This window comes from Bufo bufo, chromosome 2 (genome assembly GCF_905171765.1).
Source record: "Bufo bufo chromosome 2, aBufBuf1.1, whole genome shotgun sequence".
Classification (NCBI taxonomy): domain Eukaryota; kingdom Metazoa; phylum Chordata; class Amphibia; order Anura; family Bufonidae; genus Bufo; species Bufo bufo.
In genome coordinates, this window is record NC_053390.1 from 13,191,836 (window position 1) to 13,212,462 (window position 20,627).

Consider the following 20,627-nt stretch of genomic DNA (forward strand, 5'->3'; position numbering starts at 1 on the left):
AGATAACCAGTGACTGATCTGTGCTGCTCTTATAATCTGTCCAAAAAAGGGGCGATTTTAAGGTTCCACATATAGAAACAACAGGCAGGTTCTGCAGGGGCGGGGCTTACGATGCTCCATTGTGACAGAAAAGCCAACCACTAAGTGGTATAGAGGTAGACAGACTTGTGTAGCTGTGCAGCAGATCTGTCCTCCAGCCCAAGCTCCTGTGATAAATGTGGAGCATCTCTAGATTTACTCTGTACGTTTTAAACAGGATTAGTAAATCTGCCCAGTTGTTTACCCAACGGTTGCAGGGTGTCCAGACCATGAGGCAGCAAAGCAGCTCCAAACCATGATGTCCCTACACCAGCTACAAATCACCAGCTCCAAACCATGATGTCCCCACACCAGCTACAAATCACCAGCTCCAAACCATGATGTTCCCACACCAGCTACAAATCACCAGCTCCAAACCATGATGTTCCCTCCACCAGCCCCAAATCATGATGGCCCACATCACCAGCTCCAAACCATGAAGGTCCCCTTCACCAGCTACAAATCATGATGGCTTCCTTCACCAGATCCAAACCGTGATGTTCCCTCCACGAGCCCCAAACCATTAGGCCCCACTTCACCAGCTCTAATTATGATGCTCCTTGTTTTATTCAAATGATGTCTAGTTGCTGTTGAAAGGCAAAATGTGTTTGCAGAGAGCAGGGCTTGTTTCCAGTAATGGTCAGGCTTTTCCCATTTTTTTATTCTGTTAAGTCATTATTTACTGTATGTAATAAAAGTCATGACCTGGTGTAAACCAGAATCCTGGACTTTGTCAGGAAGTTATAGAAGCTTTGTAAGGCTGGGATCACAAGTGCAGTTTTTTTTTTTTGGCCAATGTCAGGAATGGATTCCAAATGAATGAACACTTCTCCTTCCTGCTGGATCAACTTCCAGCCTAATTGGTATGTTATAAGTTTGTCTACTCTGGAGTTTACAAAAAAACAATAACTTTAAAACAAATTTTCACTTTTATCTTAACAGAAAATCCCAGTATGAAATGTGAAAATGTCATGTTACCACTAGATGACGATATCATGCAGCGCTCTTCAGAAGAAAACCTCATTACTCTTAATGTACATCCAGGACTTCACAGTACAGATCTGTCATATAATCCTCCTAGTTATGAGGAACCTTCTCCTGACCAATCACAGATTGTTACCGCAAGTACAAGTCAGAAAAGGATTAAAATGTTTCATTGTGGTAAAGAATCCACAAACAGCTCAGGACTTTCTACACACCGAAGACGTCACAAAGGAGAGAAAATGTATTCATGTTCAGAATGTGGGAAATGTTTCACACGGAAATCACATCTTGTTATTCATGAGAGAAGTCACACAGGAGAGAAGCTATATTCGTGTTCAGAATGTGGGAAATGTTTTACACAGAAATCAAATCTTGTTACACATCAGAGATGTCACACAGGAGAGAAAGCATATACATGTTCAGAATGTGGGAAATGTTTTAGACACAAATCACATCTTGTTAAACATGAGAAAATTCACACTGGGGAAAAGCCATATTCATGTTCAGAATGTAGGAAATGTTTTGCACAGAAATCAAATCTTGTTAAACATGAGAAAATTCACACTGGGGAAAAGCCGTATTCATGTTCAGAATGTGGGAAATGTTTCACACGCAAATCACATCTTTTTAGACACGAGAGATGTCACGCAGGAGAGAAACCATATTCATGTTCAGAATGTGAGAAATGTTTCACACTAAAATCAAATCTTGTTACACATGAGAGATGTCACACAGGAGAGAAATCATATATATGTTCAGAATGTGGGAAATGTTTTACAGAGAAATCAAATCTTGTTAAACATGAGAGAATTCACACTGGGGAAAAGCCGTATTCATGTTCAGAATGTGGGAAATGTTTTACAGAGAAGTCAAATCTTGTTAAACATGAGAGAATTCACACTGGGGAAAAGCCATATTCATGTTCAGAATGTGGGAAATGTTTTACAGAGAAACCACATCTTGTTAGACATGAGAGAAGACACACAGGAGAGAAACCATATTCATGTTCAGAATGTGGGAAATGTTTTACAGATAAATCAGATCTTGTTAAACATGAAAGACGCCACACAGGAGAGAAGCCATATTCGTGTTTAGAATGTGGGAAACTTTTTTCAGATAAATCGAGTCTTCTAAAACATAAGAAGAATCACACATGAGAGAAGCTGCATTCAGAATGAGAATTTTTTTTTTGTTTCTAAAGCCATAATTAGGGGTCATTAGTGAAGTCACACAAGAGAGAAGCCATATGGCCAAAATATAAGGAAACAATATATCACTGGGTCATAGACATGGTTTTCATTTCAGGTTGTATATTTGGATATAAAAGCTTAATTGATGTCACATAACGGCTTCTATAAAACATCTGATAAATCCTGTTTAGGAAGACATATATTCTGTTCATGACTTATATTTTAATCCTTACAGTTAACCCTTTCAGCCCCGGAGGGTTTTTTGCATTTTCATTTTTTACTCCCTGCCTTTCCATGACTTTTTTATTTTTACGTTTACATAGCCGTATGAGCGCTTGTTTTTTGCGGGACGAGTTGCATTTTCTAACTCCACCATTTAATATTGCAAACAATGTAGGGGGAGATGTAAAAAAATTCCATGTGGGGTAAAATTGAAAAAATAACGCAATCACGCAGCAGTATTATGTTTTGTTTTTACCATGTTCCTTATACGGTAAAACTGACCTGTTACTTTCATTCTCCAGGTCAGTACAATTATGGCCATACCACATATGTATAGTTTTTATTGCATTTTAATACAAAAAAAAACTTTGAAAAAAATATTTTTTTTCTTTTCATCGCCATATTGTGACCTCTATAATTTTTATGTGTACGGAGCTGTTTTAGTTGTCATTTTTTGAGGGATGATCTGTAGTTTTCATTCATACCATTCTGGGTTATTTTTTTGCTCACTTTTTTTAATTTATTTTATTTAATTTTACCTTATTTAATTTTTTGTGGGATGTGAAGAGACCAAAAAACTGCTAATCAACCATTTTGCCTTTTTTTTTTTTTTTCGTTTTTCCATTTGCCAGATCTGAAAAATATTTAATAGTTTAAACGTATGGGTGCTTTCACACGTGGCGATACCCATGATGTGTATTTTTTTTTATAGTTTCCATTTTTTTATTTACAATTTGGGGAAAGCGGGTGATTTTTTTGATTTTTAAATTATTTTTTCTAAACTTTTTTTACAGTATATTATAGTTCCCATAGGGAACTATAAAAGCAATAATCAGATTGCTTCTCTCATACACCAACATTGGAGTGTATGAGAGTTACAATGTATTTCTATGAAGCCCTGCCATAGGCAGGGGCTTCATAGGAGCTAACATGCGGCAGCTCCAGTTCAATACGGAGGACTGAGGCTGCCGCACAATGCATCCGGCTCCCCTGATCCTCATGTTTGACCATAGTTATCGCCAGCAGGCACCTGGCAGCTATCGTGCATAAGAGAGCTTTTTGTTCCTTCCAGAAATTAAGTAAAACATTCTCAACCTTCCTGATCTCTTTACTCCAGGCTAAATACATCTCAGGACATTTGGAAAGATCTAGGGAATGGAGATGATATTCAACATTACAGTAAAGCTCATAACAGACACTGGAAGAAGGAGACCTGATTATAATTACCAAAGAACAAACCTTTGGAGTAAGAAGGAATCTGAAGTACCGACCCATTGATGACAAGACTAGGATCTCCCTGTTCTTATGGCAGATGTCAAGGCCAGATGGGAATAACCTCTTTAGGTTAGGTATTTATGTGGGCCCTCCTCCAGAGGTTCAAAGGGAGATGATCTTAAAACTTTTAGGACTAAGGTCAAGTCCTATTTTGACACAGATTCTGAGTATGGAAGGCTACACCTTAGCAAACCTTTCAGGAATCTTTTCATCAAGGACTATTGTGACAAGGATAAACCTGCAGAATGGGAAAAATTTCGACTTTTTACATTGATATTCTAAGGCCTTTTCCAAAATTGTCTTGGAGGAAGCCTAAGAGAATACAAGAATCCACCCCTTAATAGAATACAAGTTGAATAGATTCACTTGATCCTTGTGTAAGCCCTTTAGGTGGAGACCTAGCTACGACAAGGTCTTCTAGACTATATGTCTTAGAGAACATTAGGTTGATTTTGTGGTTGTATGGTTGAGTCTCCACAGGTTCTGGCAGAGTCCAGTACTCTAGACACACACAATTTGCATTAGGGGGAGTCTTTAGATACACCCTTGACTCATTTGAATGAGCTGGGATCAAAATGAACTTTTTATGAATTGCAAACAACAGTGTGGCAAAGGTCTTCATGATTTAATAAAAAAGGCTTCAAGATAGTTAAAGAAGCTGGTCAAACTTCAGGCTGTCAAACTGAACCTCTTCAGGTCTTGGCAGAGTTCAGTGTCCTAGTGTCACGGCGGGCGTGCACTCAGACTCACAGATAACCCACCAACCAGGCTCTGGGCGAGAGACAGGGGAAGGGTCACCTCCTAGCTAATCCCTGACCTCTTTCCCTGCACTGCTCAGCCCACATGCAGACCTTAATGGTAGGTATGATGTGTCCCCGTGTCTGGGCTGAATTCACCCTAAATTCCCTGAGATGGTGAAGAGGGGAAATAGGAGCAGCCTGCTCGCACAAAACCTGGATGGGAGAGATGACACAAAACAACCAAACTAGAAATCACACTTATCTTTCTGAGCTGGAACAGACAACCTTCCTTCCTAGCTTCCAAGACCACAATGATTCCTATAATCTGCTCAGAGCACTGGGCTGGTATGCTATTTAAACTAATGACCCCACCCAGTGCACCTGATGAGAGGCGGATCCAGCACGGCTCCAAAACAAATACTAAACTCGTGCTGCTATCCTGGCCGACCTCCGCACATCGTCAGAGCGTGGCATGACACCTAGACACACACAAACTGCAGTAGGAGAAGCCTTTAAGTTATAATCTTGACTCAACTGAATGAGTTAGGAAAAATGATCTTTTGGCAGATTGAGGCTCAAAGTGTGGTAGGATCTTCATGACAACATCAGAGAGGCCTCTAGATAGCAACCTTCAGGCTATCAGGCTCAATCTTTACAAATATTGGCAGAGTTGAATGCTCTACATATCAAGGGTCTACACTGGGGAAAGTCTCAGTAACACCCTTGACTCACCAGCATGTGGGGAACCATGACCTCTCTGGCCCAAACAGTATGATGGCTGTACTGTTGTCTGGTCTAGCTTGATTTTCATCAATACCCTAATTATCATGGAAACTGGAGGAAAAATGTAGGCCAGCCTGAACCTCCAAGGAATGGACAAGGTATCTGCTGCCATGGGATTGTCCGCCTAAAAAAAGGGAAAGGAAGGTTTCCATCTTGACACTGAACCTGATTCCACTGAGCAATTTGTTTGAAGATCTCTGGATTCAGAGACCATTCTCCTGGAAAGGCTAGACCTTGACTGTCGGTCAGCAACAATGTTGAAGGAGCCTCAAACAAGTAAAGCAGACCGGTTTCTCTCCATGTCATGATCTTTCTAATTTCTTTAAGAAGGGTTTCTGATTTGGTGCCACCTTGCTTATAATGTCTGCTCTTACACTGACTGTTTTGTCAAGTCTGTGGGGTGAGACAGACACAATCTTCTATAGCATTAAAGTCTTTGGGGTTTGAGGAAAGAGACTTCTCAAGGGACTCCAAGGGCTCAATGACTATATGCCCCTCTAGGTGCATTTCTCAACCTAGTTCAGAGCCATTATTAGTAGAGATAAGCAAATCGAAGCAGAGGAAGTTTAATTTGATCCAAATTTCAGGCTTTATTTGATTCGCACCTAATCCGAATTTCCTCGTGCTTCGTGGTAACGAATTGCATTTTAAAAGGGCTGCTGCACGTGTGAGGACATGGGACAAGGCACTCTAGGAAGGCGGGATCACCCACAATGCCATGCATGCAGCCAATCAGCAGGCAGCCAGCCCTGTGATGTCATAGCCCTATAAATAGCCTCAGCCATCTTGGATTCAGCCATTCTCCAGTGTACTTAGTGCAGGGAAAGATGTCAGCAGGCGCTAGGGACAATGCTAGGAAAAACCTTATTGTGCTAAAAATAGCGATTCAAAAGTACAGGGATAGATTAAACAAGGTGTAGGGAAAGGATAGGGAGGAACCATTTCACAACTGTTATGTAGAACAGGGTTCAGTGGGTGAGGTTACAGCCTAGGTAATAGGAACAATCCTATTACACCTTGCTGCACTGACTGGGGATCCAAATAGCCATTATACAGCTCTGTAATTCCAGCAAACCGTTTTTGTTATTGGGGTGCAAGTGCTATTTGATACAGCCATTAACAGGGTTTATTACAAGGAATTATTTATACAGTATGTCTTATTTGCCCTTGTGCGGTGCAGTTATATGTTGTAAATCCCTTTTTGCCGTGTAGTCGTGGCAAAAGAAAAATATTTTTGCCATTCAGCGCTGCAGTTATATGTCGAAAATCTTTTAGTGGCGTATATAAGTGGAAAAAGAAAAATATATTCGCCGTTCATTGCTGCAGTTATATGTTGAAAAGCCTATAGACTTTCACACATCTCCGACCCAAAAAGCACTAGAATGCCTCCACCACAGGAGACTTCAGCGATTGATCTGTTCAATAGACTAGTGATAGACCAATTTGAGAAATTGCAGGAAGCCAATATAAAAGGGCCCATAAATTTAAGTAAAGATCAGATGGATGCTCTAAAAAATCTAGAATCAGACAAGAATATTGTTTGCAAGCCATCTGACAAAGGGGGAAATATCGTAATCATGGACCATCCTATCTATTACAATATGTGCCTTAAACTACTAGATGATAGAACATGTTATTCCATCCTGCCGTCAAACCCTACAGCTGAGTTCTCTGACCACTTGGAGTCTATCCTTATAGAGGCCCTTGATAAGGGTCTGATTTCCAAGGATGAGATGACTTTTTTGGTACCATTGCACCCTCAGATTCCCACTTTTTACTCACTTCCCAAAATTCTTAAGGGGTACCCTCCCCTCAAGGGCCGCCCCATTGTATCCGGGTTAGGATCAATTACTCACAGTCTCAGCACATATGTAGATAACATTCTGCGTCCCTTTGTATCAGCACTACCCTCTTATATTAGAGACACAACAGACCTTATACTCAAGATCGACAACATACAAGTAGATGATAGGGTTCTGTTGGCGTCCATTGATGTGGAGGCATTGTACACCAGCATCCCTCATAATTGGGGGATTAAGGCGTTGAATATTTCCTCAGCACAAGAGGAACTCAGTATAAGTCTCACTCTGATTTTGTTATCCAGTCACTCAAATTCATACTGACGCACAATTATTTTGTGTTTGGGACGCGTTTCCTCCACCAGCTCAGGGGTACGGCAATGGGTAGCCCTTGTGCGCCCAGTTATGCCAACCTATTCCTGGGCTGGTGGGAGGACACCATCGTGTTTAATGAGCCATGTCGTCAATGGGCCCAGAATATCCTATTCTGGGGGAGATACATTGACGACATGTTTATCATATGGGATGGCACCAGTGAGTCCTTCTCCGATTTTGTTACTTACCTCAACATCAACAATATAGGTCTCAGGTTCACCTTTGAAAGCGACAGAGATAGGATTGCCTTTTTGGATATACGCATTACTAAGCGTCAGGGTGAACTGCATACCGAAACTTACAGGAAACCGACGGCCACCAATAGCCTTTTGCGGTGGGATAGCTATCACCCTGAGAGTTTTAGACGCGGTATCCCAAAAGGACAGTACCTCAGAGTCAGACGAAATTGTTCCTCATTTGAATCGTTCCATCACCAGGCAGCAGACATGTGCAAGAGATTCCAACAACGGGGATATCCCAATCGAGTCTTGAGGGATGCATTTTTACACTCCAGTAAAACGGAACGCCAAGCCCTATTAGTAAACAAGACCCGGAATGCTAAAAAAGGAGATAACACCATCAGAATTATCGGCACTTTTGATCACCAAAATCAGAAAGTTAGGGGTATCCTAAGTAGATTTTGGGATGTTCTCCTGACCGATCCAGATATTAAGGATGTGCTCCCCCCCAGACCAGCGATCACATATAGACGTGGACGCTCCTTAAAGGACAGATTGGTACACAGTCACTACCAAAGACCAACAGGAATCACCACATGGTTTAATCCCAAACCAACGGGTACTTTTAACTGTGGTGGAAACTGTATTTGCTGCCCATTCATCTTAAAATCCAAAGTGTTTACTAGTGTCAGCACTGGAATAACATATACTATACGGGACTTTGCCAACTGTCGCACCCAAGGGGTGGTCTACCTATGTACCTGTAGTTGCCCTTTGAGTTACGTGGGAAAAACCAAACGTGAACTCAGGAGACGGGTTGGGGAACACTTAGGTGATGTCAGGAACCGTAGAGACAAACTGATCGCACGTCATGTGCTTGAGGTACATGATGGCGACGTGAGTACACTAAAATTCCAGGTCATTGAAGTTATAATAGGATTCTCCGCAAGGAAGCTCAGTGGATATACCGCCTCAAAACAGTGTTTCCAATGGGACTAAATGAACAGATTTCCTTTGGGTGTTTTATTTAGTCTCCTTGACTTTATTCATGCAGTAGCCAACACTATGGTTATCCTTTACAAATGTAAATCAGCCTTATATCGGACCGCAATTGGTCCAGTTAGATAGATATATCAATATGGGGGGCCTGTTCCTTTGACATAATTTTATGTTTATACAGTTTATATCCAGCCTCTCTACACACCCCCTTTAATATACATGTGGGAAGATCGTTTTTAAGATGCACAGTTCTATAATATGTGGCCCAAGAACCTATATATCTATTATTACTCCCCTCCCCCTTTCTAATCATGGTGACAGTATCTATCTGCCGTCCTGATTCTCCTCCCACCTCCCTGCATGCGGTTCACAGGCAGGATATGATGTTGTGAGTGAATGCCGGCTCACTTCCGGTTTCGGAATCACATGTGCGTTCCACCAAGCGCCGCGTGCGTTCCAAAGACCGGAAGTGGAGTTTTTCTCGATTCTATGGCACTAATAGGGTAATCCAGGAGGCAGGGCTCAAATCTAGGCGCCAAAACCAGGTATTTGAATCACCTATCGAGCAATACCTATGCACCTTACTATACCAGGAGGTCTGCTATGCAATTATCAGAGTTTTTGCCCACTACTATCAGTTGGGCATCTATCTATTATTGAAACCTGCAAGAACCTATCATCTATCCTGAGTCCCCTGATGAACCAGCCTTTATTACGTCTGGGGAAACGCGTCGGGACAATTTGCCAAGAAGGGACGAACATCATTGATCCTTTTAGGCAGGGTATCAATAGGCGACAGTGAGGGTTTAGCCACCGAGAGGTGGGGTCGCCCTTTTCGGGGCGGGTGCTCCACCTGTAGGCAGGGGTACATTGAGGGTTGTATTAGGGATATTGTTCCCTTCCCCTTATCCACCACCTCTCTATCTACCGTTTGGCCAGGTCCACAGTCATCTAACTGTAAGTTGCCGCAAATTTTTCTATACATCGGACTTCATTATCCTGATACGTCCAAGTAAGGCCTTGTCTATTCATTTGACATAGCCTAACATATATACTAAGATGGGGTATTATTTTAACCAACAGCAGTAAAAGTTATGTTTTATATGAAAAGTCATTTTTCTCTGTGATGTCTATATTGAAACTTTTCATAACCCTATAAATTCCACTGTGATTTGTATGACCCCCTAGTAGCAGCACCAGCCTCTCCCTGCTCTGCTATGCCTCTTCTCCAAATCCTTATTATGAAATCTTTCTCATTAGGATAAAACACATCATCAGCTCCGCCGAGCCCCCGGCCAAGTGTGGAAGTGGCGTCCGAGATCCCCAAGGGCCAAGTAACTGTAAGTGTTCATATGAAATATGTTTGTATACACATATAGCCTACACTGTGCCCCACAATATACAGTATACCGCTACACTGTGCCCCAAAATATACAGTTTCTTCTGTAAAAGTCATTAAGTGTCATGGGGGGGGCCCCTTATTGTTTTTCGCCCCAGGGCCCCATTTCACCTAGAACCGGCCCTGTGTGCTCCTCCAAGGCCGATCCTGCACCTCCATAACCGATCCTGCCAGCCGCATACTTTCTAGCCATCCAACACTCCTTGATCGAGAGGATCCAACGGGCCAGCACGCCAGCTCCAGAGGAGGCAGCCCATCTGCCAATGAAGCAGGGGCATTGTTACCACCAACAGTGGATCTATGTCCCAGTCTCCCAGCGACTGCCTGTACTACAGCATCACCATGACCACCCCACAGCAGGCCACCGAGGTAGGCGCAACACCATTGAATGCATCCTACATCGGTTTTGGTGGCCCTCTTTGAAGATCCCAGCAGACGTGTCTTCAATGCTTGTGAAGTTTTATTGCATGTAACAATATGTCCATAGAAAGGACGCGTTTCGGCTCAATTGCCTTTCTCAACAGATAAATATACATGGTCAGCAGCTCATATATACAGTCATGGCCAAAAGTTTTGAGAATGACACAAATATTAGTTTTCACAAAGTTTGCTGCTAAACTGCTTTTAGATCTTTGTTTCAGTTGTTTCTGTGATGTAGTGAAATATAATTACACGCACTTCATACGTTTCAAAGGCTTTTATCGACAATTACATGACATTTATGCAAAGAGTCAGTATTTGCAGTGTTGGCCCTTCTTTTTCAGGACCTCTGCAATTCGACTGGGCATGCTCTCGATCAACTTCTGGGCCAATTCCTGACTGATAGCAACCCATTCTTTCATAATAACTTCTTGGAGTTTGTCAGAATTAGTGGGTTTTTGTTTGTCCACCCGCCTCTTGAGGATTAACCACAAGTTCTCAATGGGATTAAGATCTGGGGAGTTTCCAGGCCATGGACCCAAAATGTCAACGTTTTGGTCCCCGAGCCACTTAGTTATCACTTTTGCCTTATGGCACGGTGCTCCATTGTGCTGGAAAATGCATTGTTCTTCACCAAACTGTTGTTGGATTGTTGGAAGAAGTTGCTGTTGGAGGGTGTTTTGGTACCATTCTTTATTCATGGCTGTGTTTTTGGGCAAAAATGTGAGTGAGCCCACTCCTTTGGATGAGAAGCAACCCCACACATGAATGGTCTCAGGGTGCTTTACTGTTGGCATGACACAGGACTGATGGTAGCGCTCACCTTTTCTTCTCCGGACAAGCCTTTTTCCAGATGCCCCAAACAATCGGAAAGAGGCTTCATCGGAGAATATGACTTTGCCCCAGTCCTCAGCAGTCCATTCACCATACTTTCTGCAGAAGATCAATCTGTCCCTGATGTTTTTTTTGGAGAGAAGTGGCTTCTTTGCTGCCCTTCTTGACACCAGGCCATCTTCCAAAAGTCTTCGCCTCACCGTGCATGCAGATGCGCTCACACCTGCCTGCTGCCATTCCTGAGCAAGCTCTGCACTGGTGGCACTCCGATCCCGCAGCCGAATCCTCTTTAGGAGACGATCCTGGCGCTTGCTGGACTTTCTTGGACACCCTGAAGCCTTCTTAACAAGAATTGAACCTCTTTCCTTGAAGTTCTTGATGATCCTATAAATTGTTGATTGAGGTGCAATCTTAGTAGCCACAATATCCTTGCCTGTGAAGCCATTTTTATGCAACGCAATGATGGCTGCACGCGTTTCTTTGCAGGTCACCATGGTTAACAATGGAAGAACAATGATTTCAAGCATCACCCTCCTTTTAACATGTCAAGTCTGCCATTTTAACCCAATCAACCTGACATAATGATCTCCAGCCTTGTTCTCGCCAACATTCTCACCTGAGTTAACAAGACGATTACTGAAATTATCTCAGCAGGTCCTTTAATGACAGCAATGAAATGGAGTGGAAAGTTTTTTCTGGGATTAAGTTAATTTTCATGGCAAAGAAGGACTATGCAATTCATCTGATCACTCTTCATAACATTTTGGAGTATATGCAAATTGCTATTATAAAAACTTAAGCAGCAACTTTTCCAATTTCCAATATTTATGTTATTCTCAAAACTTTTGGCCACGACTGTATACACATATCAATGATTAAAGAAAGGAACCTCCCAGTGACGTAAACGCCCAGAATAGGGGCGGTACATGCATAGTCACATGGTAACATAATCAAGGTAGTCAATCAAAGAATCAGAAAAGCGCAACAGGTATCAAAATACATGTCAATAACAATGAAATACTTATAAATATCGTTATTAAATACCAATACAGCTGAGGTACTCCTTCATTTATATGGTGGATGTCTAGAAAAAATGATGCAAAAAGTTACAAAAATTAGTATAAATAAAATGGTGAACAGAAAATAGCACTAATAGAAATCAGATATGCATAATTTCATAGTCGCGATTAAGGCCTCTCGGATGAAGGGTATCAAGGGTATGAATCCAGTATGCCTCCCGGCGCAAAAGTAGTTTTTTGATATCGCCGCCCCGCCTGGGTCTAGAAATCTGTTCTATAACCTGGAACTTTAATTGAGCGATTGTATGGTTAAACTTATCAAAATGGGAGGGAACTGGTAAAAGTAAATTTTTCGTCCTAATGGTGGATTTGTGTTTTCCAATGCGGTCTTTGACACTCTGCATAGTTTCCCCAATGTATAACAGCCCACAGGGACATTTTATTAGATATATAACATTGGCTGATTCGCATGTGAAAAAGCCATCAACTGCGTATGTGCGTGCAGTGTGTGGGTGGTAAACATTGGGCCCTTTGATGACATTGGAGCACTGGAAACAATGGAGACACGGAAAAGTGCCCTTCCGCTGTGTAGCCAGTACCCCCTGTTTGAGAGTACCACGGGTGCTCCCAATATCCGCACGCACTAGCTTGTCTCTATAACTTTTTTTTTTTTTATTACAGATAAGGGGCGGATTTTGGAATTCCCTGACTTGGGGGTATGCTTTACCTAACAGACACCAATGTTTCTCCACAATATTATCTAGTTTAGAATTAAATGGGTGGTATTTGTGAATCAATGCTACTCGTAGACTTTTGTCATGTTTATTTTCAGAGCTACGAGGAGTTTCTACGAGGGTACCCACCATCTATCCTAACAAACACCTTAAATGAGTTAGAAAAGGGCCCAATGTTTACCACCCACACACTGCACGCACATACGCAGTTGATGGCTTTTTCACATGCGAATCAGCCAATGTTATATATCTTATAAAATGTCCCTGTGGGCTGTTATACATTGGGGAAACTATGCAGAGTGTCAAAGACCGCATTGGAAAACACAAATCCACCATTAGGACGAAAAATTTACTTTTACCAGTTCCCTCCCATTTTGATAAGTTTAACCATACAATCGCTCAATTAAAGTTCCAGGTTATAGAACAGATTTCTAGACCCAGGCGGGGCGGCGATATCAAAAAACTACTTTTGCGCCGGGAGGCATACTGGATTCATACCCTTGATACCCTTCATCCGAGAGGCCTTAATCGCGACTATGAAATTATGCATATCTGATTTCTATTAGTGCTATTTTCTGTTCACCATTTTATTTATACTAATTTTTGTAACTTTTTGCATCATTTTTTCTAGACATCCACCATATAAATGAAGGAGTACCTCAGCTGTATTGGTATTTAATAACGATATTTATAAGTATTTCATTGTTATTGACATGTATTTTGATACCTGTTGCGCTTTTCTGATTCTTTGATTGACTACCTTGATTATGTTACCATGTGACTATGCATGTACCGCCCCTATTCTGGGCGTTTACGTCACTGGGAGGTTCCTTTCTTTAATCATTGATATGTGTATATATATGAGCTGCTGACCATGTATATCTATCTGTTGAGAAAGGCAATTGAGCCGAAACGCGTCCTTTCTATGGACATATTGTTACATGCAATAAAACTTCACAAGCATTGAAGACACGTCTGCTGGGATCTTCTTTCCATTACACGTGGTAATTATCCTATCCCGTGCGGCGTGCACCTCAGCGTGTGCCGGCCAACTTCTTTTATATTGGTGGCCCTCTTTGGCAGCCGACGTACGCTCCTTCATCGAGTCTTGTTCCGTGTGTGCGCTCTACAAACGTCCCACCTCAAAACCTGTTGGGTTATTGCAGCCTCTGCCAGTGCCAACCCTTCCATGGCGCAACATAGCCATGGATTTCATTGTGGACTTACCGCCTTCACAAGCCTGTGCCACCATCATGGTGGTGGTGGACAGATGTACCAAGATGTCCCACTTCATTCCGACCTCCGGTCTCCCGACGGCCAAACAAACCTCGAAGTTGTTCCTCCAACACGTGTTCCGGTTGCACGAGCTCCCTGATTCCATCGTCTCAGACCGGGGCTTGCAATTCACCTCCCGCTTTTGGACCCAGTTTTGCCATAGCCTTCATATCACTTGCAGCCTGTCTTCTGCCTATCACCTCCAGTCCAATGGGCAGACCGAAAGGACCAACCAAACCCTCGAGCAGTTCCTTCGCTGTTACACATCCCATCTGCAAGACGACTGGGTGAGCCATCTCCCCTTCGCGGAATTTACCTTCAACAATCAGCTTCATTCCTCCACCGGGCTCTCACCATTCTATGCCAACTATGGCTATCATCCCTCAACTCTCCCGGATCTCCCCCTTGATGTCCCGGTGCCTGAAGTGGCTCAACGGTTCCGCCTCCTACGAGAACTGAGGCGGACCGTAACGCAAGAACTCCAGCAGCGGCACAAGACGCAGGCAGACCGTAGACTCACAGAGTTCCTCAGATACAAAGACGGGGACAAGGTGTGGCTTTCCACACAGCACCTCAAGCTGTCCTGTCCCTCCCGAAAACAGGGACCCCGTTACCTTGGTCCCTTCGAGATCGTGAGTATGGTCAACAATGTTGCAGCCAAGCTCCGGTTGCCTACTTCCCTGGGAATCCACCCGGTATTCCATGTGTCCTTGTTGAAACCACACCGTGCCAACCCGTTCCCGGGCCGGGCGCCTGCTCCACCACCTCCCAGCCAGGTGAATAACGATGACGAGTACGAAGTCCAGGAGATCCTGGACTCCTGCCGCCGGTGTGGGGTTCTGGAGTATCTCGTCCACTGGAAGGGGTACGGTCCCGAGGAGCATTCCTGGGAGCCCTCGGGGAATGTCCATGCGGCCGCCAAGGTGCGGGCGTTCCATCGGGCGCACCCCGAGAGGCCTTCCCAGGGTCGTGTCCGGAGGCCGCTCCTTGGTGGGGGGCTCTGTCAGGAAGCAGGGGATGTTACCTCTACTTGGGGACCGCGGGCACGGCGCAGGGCACAGGTTCCCCTTCAGCTCGGTAGAACACCTGGTGCCCGAGGTGCGGGTGCGCAAGTCACGCAGCGTGTGCGCATGCGCAGTACGCAGGCTGCGCGCGCGTCCTTGGGAGAATAGCGTTCCTGCATTATCCGGCTGTCAGGTTCGAGCCTTACTGGGGGAGGTTCCCAGTACACACCTTCCATCTTCCTCGCCTGCAATTGGTTCCCGGGGAGGGAGGCCTCCTGGTTGCCTTGGGGACCCAGGGTTGGTCCTACCTTCCCTGGTTATAAAGACCTGGCCTGGAGGGCATCCGGTTCCGGCGCTGGTATGAGGAGACGCGTGTAGCGGAGCTCCGCCACCTTTCCCTAACAGCCTTACCCTCCGATTACCGCCTACGGGCTCAAGTAACCACACTAAGTGTGACAAGTGTTGGCAGGCAGCGCTGTGTGCATGGAGAGGTACCTGCTACGTAGCGGGAAGAAACCGGAGGACGGAGAAGAGCCGCGGCCGGAGCCGCTGCATAAAGAGGCCAAGATGGCGGCCGAGATTGAGACCACGCCGCGGGTAGTTGAATTGAATCAGCCCCTGATATCCTCACAAGAGGACTTGTTCCAGTCTACCCCGCTGCCAGCTGCAGATCTCAAAAGGCTGGCATTAGAGGTTGCGGCCCACCTGGCACCTGATCTCAAATCTACGCTGGCGGCGACGATACAGGATTCCCTTACAGAGCTGCAGGAAGCCTACAGCCAGCAGGGGTACCGAATAGACGAACTGGAGCAGAGGACGTCATGCGTGGAAGAAGACATGCAGGGCACACAGTCACGTATAAAAGTGCTGATGCAGACGGTGAATGAGCTAAAGGATAAGGTCGACGACCTTGAAAACCGCTCACGTCGCAGTAACCTCAGGTTAGTGGGTCTCCCTCAGGACATACCGGGCACAGAGCTTAAGCACATTTGTGAGTCAGAACTCCCCAGAGCGCTGGGACTGTCGATTCCCCGCAAAGTGGAAAGAGCGCATAGGCTGGGGTCCCTGCAGAGCCCTCCGGAGGGACCCAAGGAGTTGGCTAACCGTCCACAGAGAGGCAGACAGGTCATAATGAAATACCTTGATTTCTCTGATAAAGAGGACATTATACGCGCTTTCAGGGCGCGAAAAGAGCCTCTAACCTATAGGGGGCAGAAGATCATGCTTTTTAATGATTACTCGGCAGTGATCACTAAGAAAAGAAGAGGTATTAGCGAAATATGCACTTCACTGTTCCAGAGGAAAATCTGTTTTCAACTACTATATCCGGCAGTGTTAAAAGTAAAGTGTGCAGATGGAGTCTACAGGAACTTTAATAATGCCTCAGATGCTGCAGCTTTTTTTGCTCAAGGCCCATATCTCACCGAGCCTGAAGATCCGGTGGAACAAGGAAGAAGAGGGTCACAGAGTCCACAATCAGGCTTTCAAGGGACTTCCAGAGGCAAGCCGCAACGGAGTGATGAGACCCTGCACTTTTTGTCTGGCAATCAGCGGAAGCAGCGAAAATGAGGGGCCTCATGTATCTGCGCCTTCGTAAAGGGGGATGTAAGAAATAAGTGAGGGGAATGAAGGAGCTGGTGGTTTTCAATCCTATAAGCTATTCAGGGGAAATGGTATGGGTTGGAAAGATGGTACCAGAAAAAAGTGAAGCCCAGGATGTAATGTTTGTTTCACTTGCCTTTACAGGTTACTCAGGGATGTTTGTTTCTGTTTTTTGTTTTAGTTATGTTAATGTTGTCCTGCCAATCTCTTTATCTCATACAGTGGGGGGGGAAACCTTCTAAAAATGTGGGGTAATGATTAAGATTGTAACGTGGAACGTCAAGGGCCTGCGCTCCCCGCAGAAACGCATAATGGTGCTGCGCCATCTCAAGCGCTTGAAGGCAGATATTGCGGTTCTGCAGGAAATGCATCTCCTGGAGGCGGATTTTATGAGAATGTCAAGGCTCTGGGTGGGCAAGGTATATGGTTCTCCGGCTATACAGGGCAAGGCAGGTGTGATCACACTGGTACACAAGAACTTACTACATAGGGTCCAAGGTTACACTGCTGATGATGAGGGCAGGATGTTGATTCTGACATTGAAAGATGGGAGCAGGAATCTCAACATATATAATGTTTATGCACCCAATGTACAGCAAGGTCGTTTTTTTGCCTCCCTGAGAGATAAGATACTGGCAGATCAGGTGGGCAATATATTGGTGGGAGGGGATTTTAATGCCACAATGGTGGAAAGTGAAGATCGTAAGCAGTCAGGGGCGGTGAGGAATAGGGCTCATGGGAGAGGTGGGGTTTTGTCTTCCCTTACAGAGGACATTGCTATGGTGGATACCTGGAGGATGTCACACCCGGATGAGAGGGACTTTACCCACTTCTCCCATGCGCAAAACTCGTGGTCCCGTATAGACTACTGGTTGGCTAAGCGAGAACTCTTATCCAGAGTTAGCGAGGTAGTTATTGAAAACCTGGTGATCTCAGATCATTCGCCAGTGGTTCTGTCTCTGGCGGATATGGAACCGAGAGGGACAGAATACATTTGGAAATTCCCGTCTTTCCTATCTGAGGATGAGACCTTTATAGAATTACTACGGGGTTGGTGGCTGGAATACAGCACTACTAATCAGGAGCATGAATCTGACCCTCTTCTTTTCTGGGAAGCAGGCAAATCAGTTATACGGGGCAGACTGATAGCATATATAACAGGCCTCAAGAAAGCTACAAAGGCACAATTTATTAAGTGTAGCCGGACAGTCCAGGATTTTTGTGCAATCTCCTTCGCCAGAGAACAAGGAAAAGTGGAGTGCAGCAAGAGAGGAGTTCGAGATTTGGGCAAAGAGAAAGGAAAGCCTTCACACAGCTAGATGGGAACTGGAGCTGCACAAGTTCGGTAATAAGGCAGGCAAACTCCTGGCAAATCTGGCTAAGGGGCGTAGACAAACAATCCCTATCACCCATCTACGTGACTCAGCAGGGAAAGTTAGGTCCCAACCCCCCGACATCCTAAAAATCTTTAGGAGTTACTATTCTGACCTATATAGTAGGCCTCCTGACAATGTAGGCTTGGGCCCTAGTATCTTGGAAGGCTTAAATCTCCCAGTGATAGCGCAGGAGGAACTAGACCAGCTTAATAGGCCCATCACGGAAGAGGAAATCTTGAAAACGATAGCACTGTTACCTGGGAATAAGGCACCGGGTCCGGATGGATACTCGGGTGACTTCTATAAAGCCCTTAAAGCACAAATATCACCGATACTATCTAAACTGGGAAATGTCCTCTTGCAGGGGGGGAGGTTATCTGCTCAAATGAATATGGCGCACATACGCATGCTCCCCAAGGAGGGTAAACCAGCAGAGGACCCCGCGTCGTACAGACCTATATCCCTCATTAATCAGGATGTTAAAATCCTCTCGAAACTTATGGCCAATAGATTAGCAAGCATCCTCCCGAGCCTGATCAGTCCATCACAGGTTGGTTTCGTTAGAAACCGGTCAGCAGTTACCAACATCCGTCGAGTCCTGGCGGTCTTGGATGAGGTGGGTCGAGGGAGGGGAGGTGTTTCGGCGCCCTCCATAGTCACTCTTGACGCTGAAAAAGCTTTTGATAAAGTACATTGGGAGTGGCTATGGAGGGTGTTGGATAAATTTGGGGTGAGAGGCTCTTTTAGGGAATACCTTACTCAGCTTTACACAACTCCTATGGCCAGGATAGGCATGCAAGGCTTTCTCTCTGACCCTTTTAGCTTACATAGGGGTACAAGGCAGGGCTGTCCTTTATCCCCCCTGTTGTTCGACCTGGCGGTAGAGCCTCTGGTTCATCTTCTAAACTCGGGCGGGATTTTCGAGGGTATTAAAATAGGGAACTCTGAACTGAAAGCTATCTTCTTTGCAGACGACATACTCTTATTTATGGGCAACCCTGTGACAGATCTACAGGCAGTACTGAGCAGCATTGCAAAATTTGGTCAGTTTTCAGGATTCACGTTAAATATAGCCAAGTGTGCTCTTCTACAGCTTGGGAGAGGGGAAACTATATTAAAGCCTGGGAGTACTTTAGAGGGGATACCGGTGGCTAAAGGTCACATTACATATTTAGGTATCAAGATAGGTCCTAGGGCAGAATCATTATACGGTCTGAATTATACCCCCTTATTAAGTAAAGTGACTAGGGAGCTGCGAGGATGGCAGAACCTGCCCCTGCCCCTACTAGGCAGAATTCATTTAGTCAAAATGATCAGCTTCTCCAGACTCCTTTATCCTCTCCAGACATTGCCCTTGCTGGTTAAGCATGTGGACGTCAGTAGACTCCATGGTGATGTGACACGCTTTATCTGGAAGGGAAAGAGACCACGTATAGGTCTGAGGAAGCTGATGGCCCTTAAACTGAAAGGGGGAATGAACATGCCAGATGTCAGGATGTATAACCAGGCATGTCTTCTTAGACACATTATTGACTGGCTGCGCCACACAAGTTTCCATTCTGATTATTCTTTGGAGAGGGAACTTTGCGCACCTTGGGATCCCTGCACCCTGTTACACACGGCCTTGAGAGCCCTACCCATGCATCTGCGGAATTCGATTACCTTCCGCCACACATGGGCAGCATGGAGAATTATTAGGAAGAGTCTACGACTGTGTCAGGGAGTCTCGAAATTCTTACCTCTGTGGGGGCATCCGGAATTTGAACAGGAAAGAAGGAATGCTCTTTTTAAGGAATGGAAGCAGAAAGGAATACTGACGGCCCAGCAGTTGTTACACAAGAATGAGAATAGATGGTTATCATGTCAGGAGGTTAGGGACGTTTATCACCTGAGTCCTTTTCAAACTATTCAATACTCCCAGGTTAATAAATTCTTAACCGATAGGCTGAGGGATGTCTCTAAGGAAATTGCGACGAATGACTTTGATAAGATAGTAATGAAGGGTACAGGCCCGCAATCCATTTCTCTATTGTACTCCCAATTAAGGGTGATTTTGGGGGATGGCCTGCCACATCTAGCTTTTCGCCCATGGGCTCGTATATTAGAGGACAACGAGGCAGGAGAGAAGATTCTAAAGGGCTGGTGGGCCATGAGGAATTCAGTCATAAATGAAGTTTGGAGGGACACACATTTCAGGATAATGCATAATGCTATTTATGCTTTTAACCTCCCGGCAGGCCCCAACAGGTTAGACAGGATTACTAGTTGTCCTAAGTGTAAGGTCATGCACACTGATCTATTTCATGGTCTTTGGTCATGCCCCCGCATACAGGATCTATG

General features: G+C 44.7%; 1 protein-coding gene across 1 annotated transcript in view; it reads left to right on the forward strand.

The window, feature by feature from the left end:
• The window catches only part of LOC120992025 (zinc finger protein 850-like), a 205,453-nt gene extending 202,913 nt beyond the window's left edge, over positions 1-2,540 (forward strand). The window contains exon 7 of the mRNA XM_040420788.1: positions 1,318-2,540. Coding sequence (XP_040276722.1) covers positions 1,318-2,219 — 902 coding nt within the window. The 3' untranslated portion in view covers positions 2,220-2,540. The remainder of the gene's footprint in view (positions 1-1,317) is intronic.
• The last annotated feature ends 18,087 nt before the right edge of the window (positions 2,541-20,627 follow it).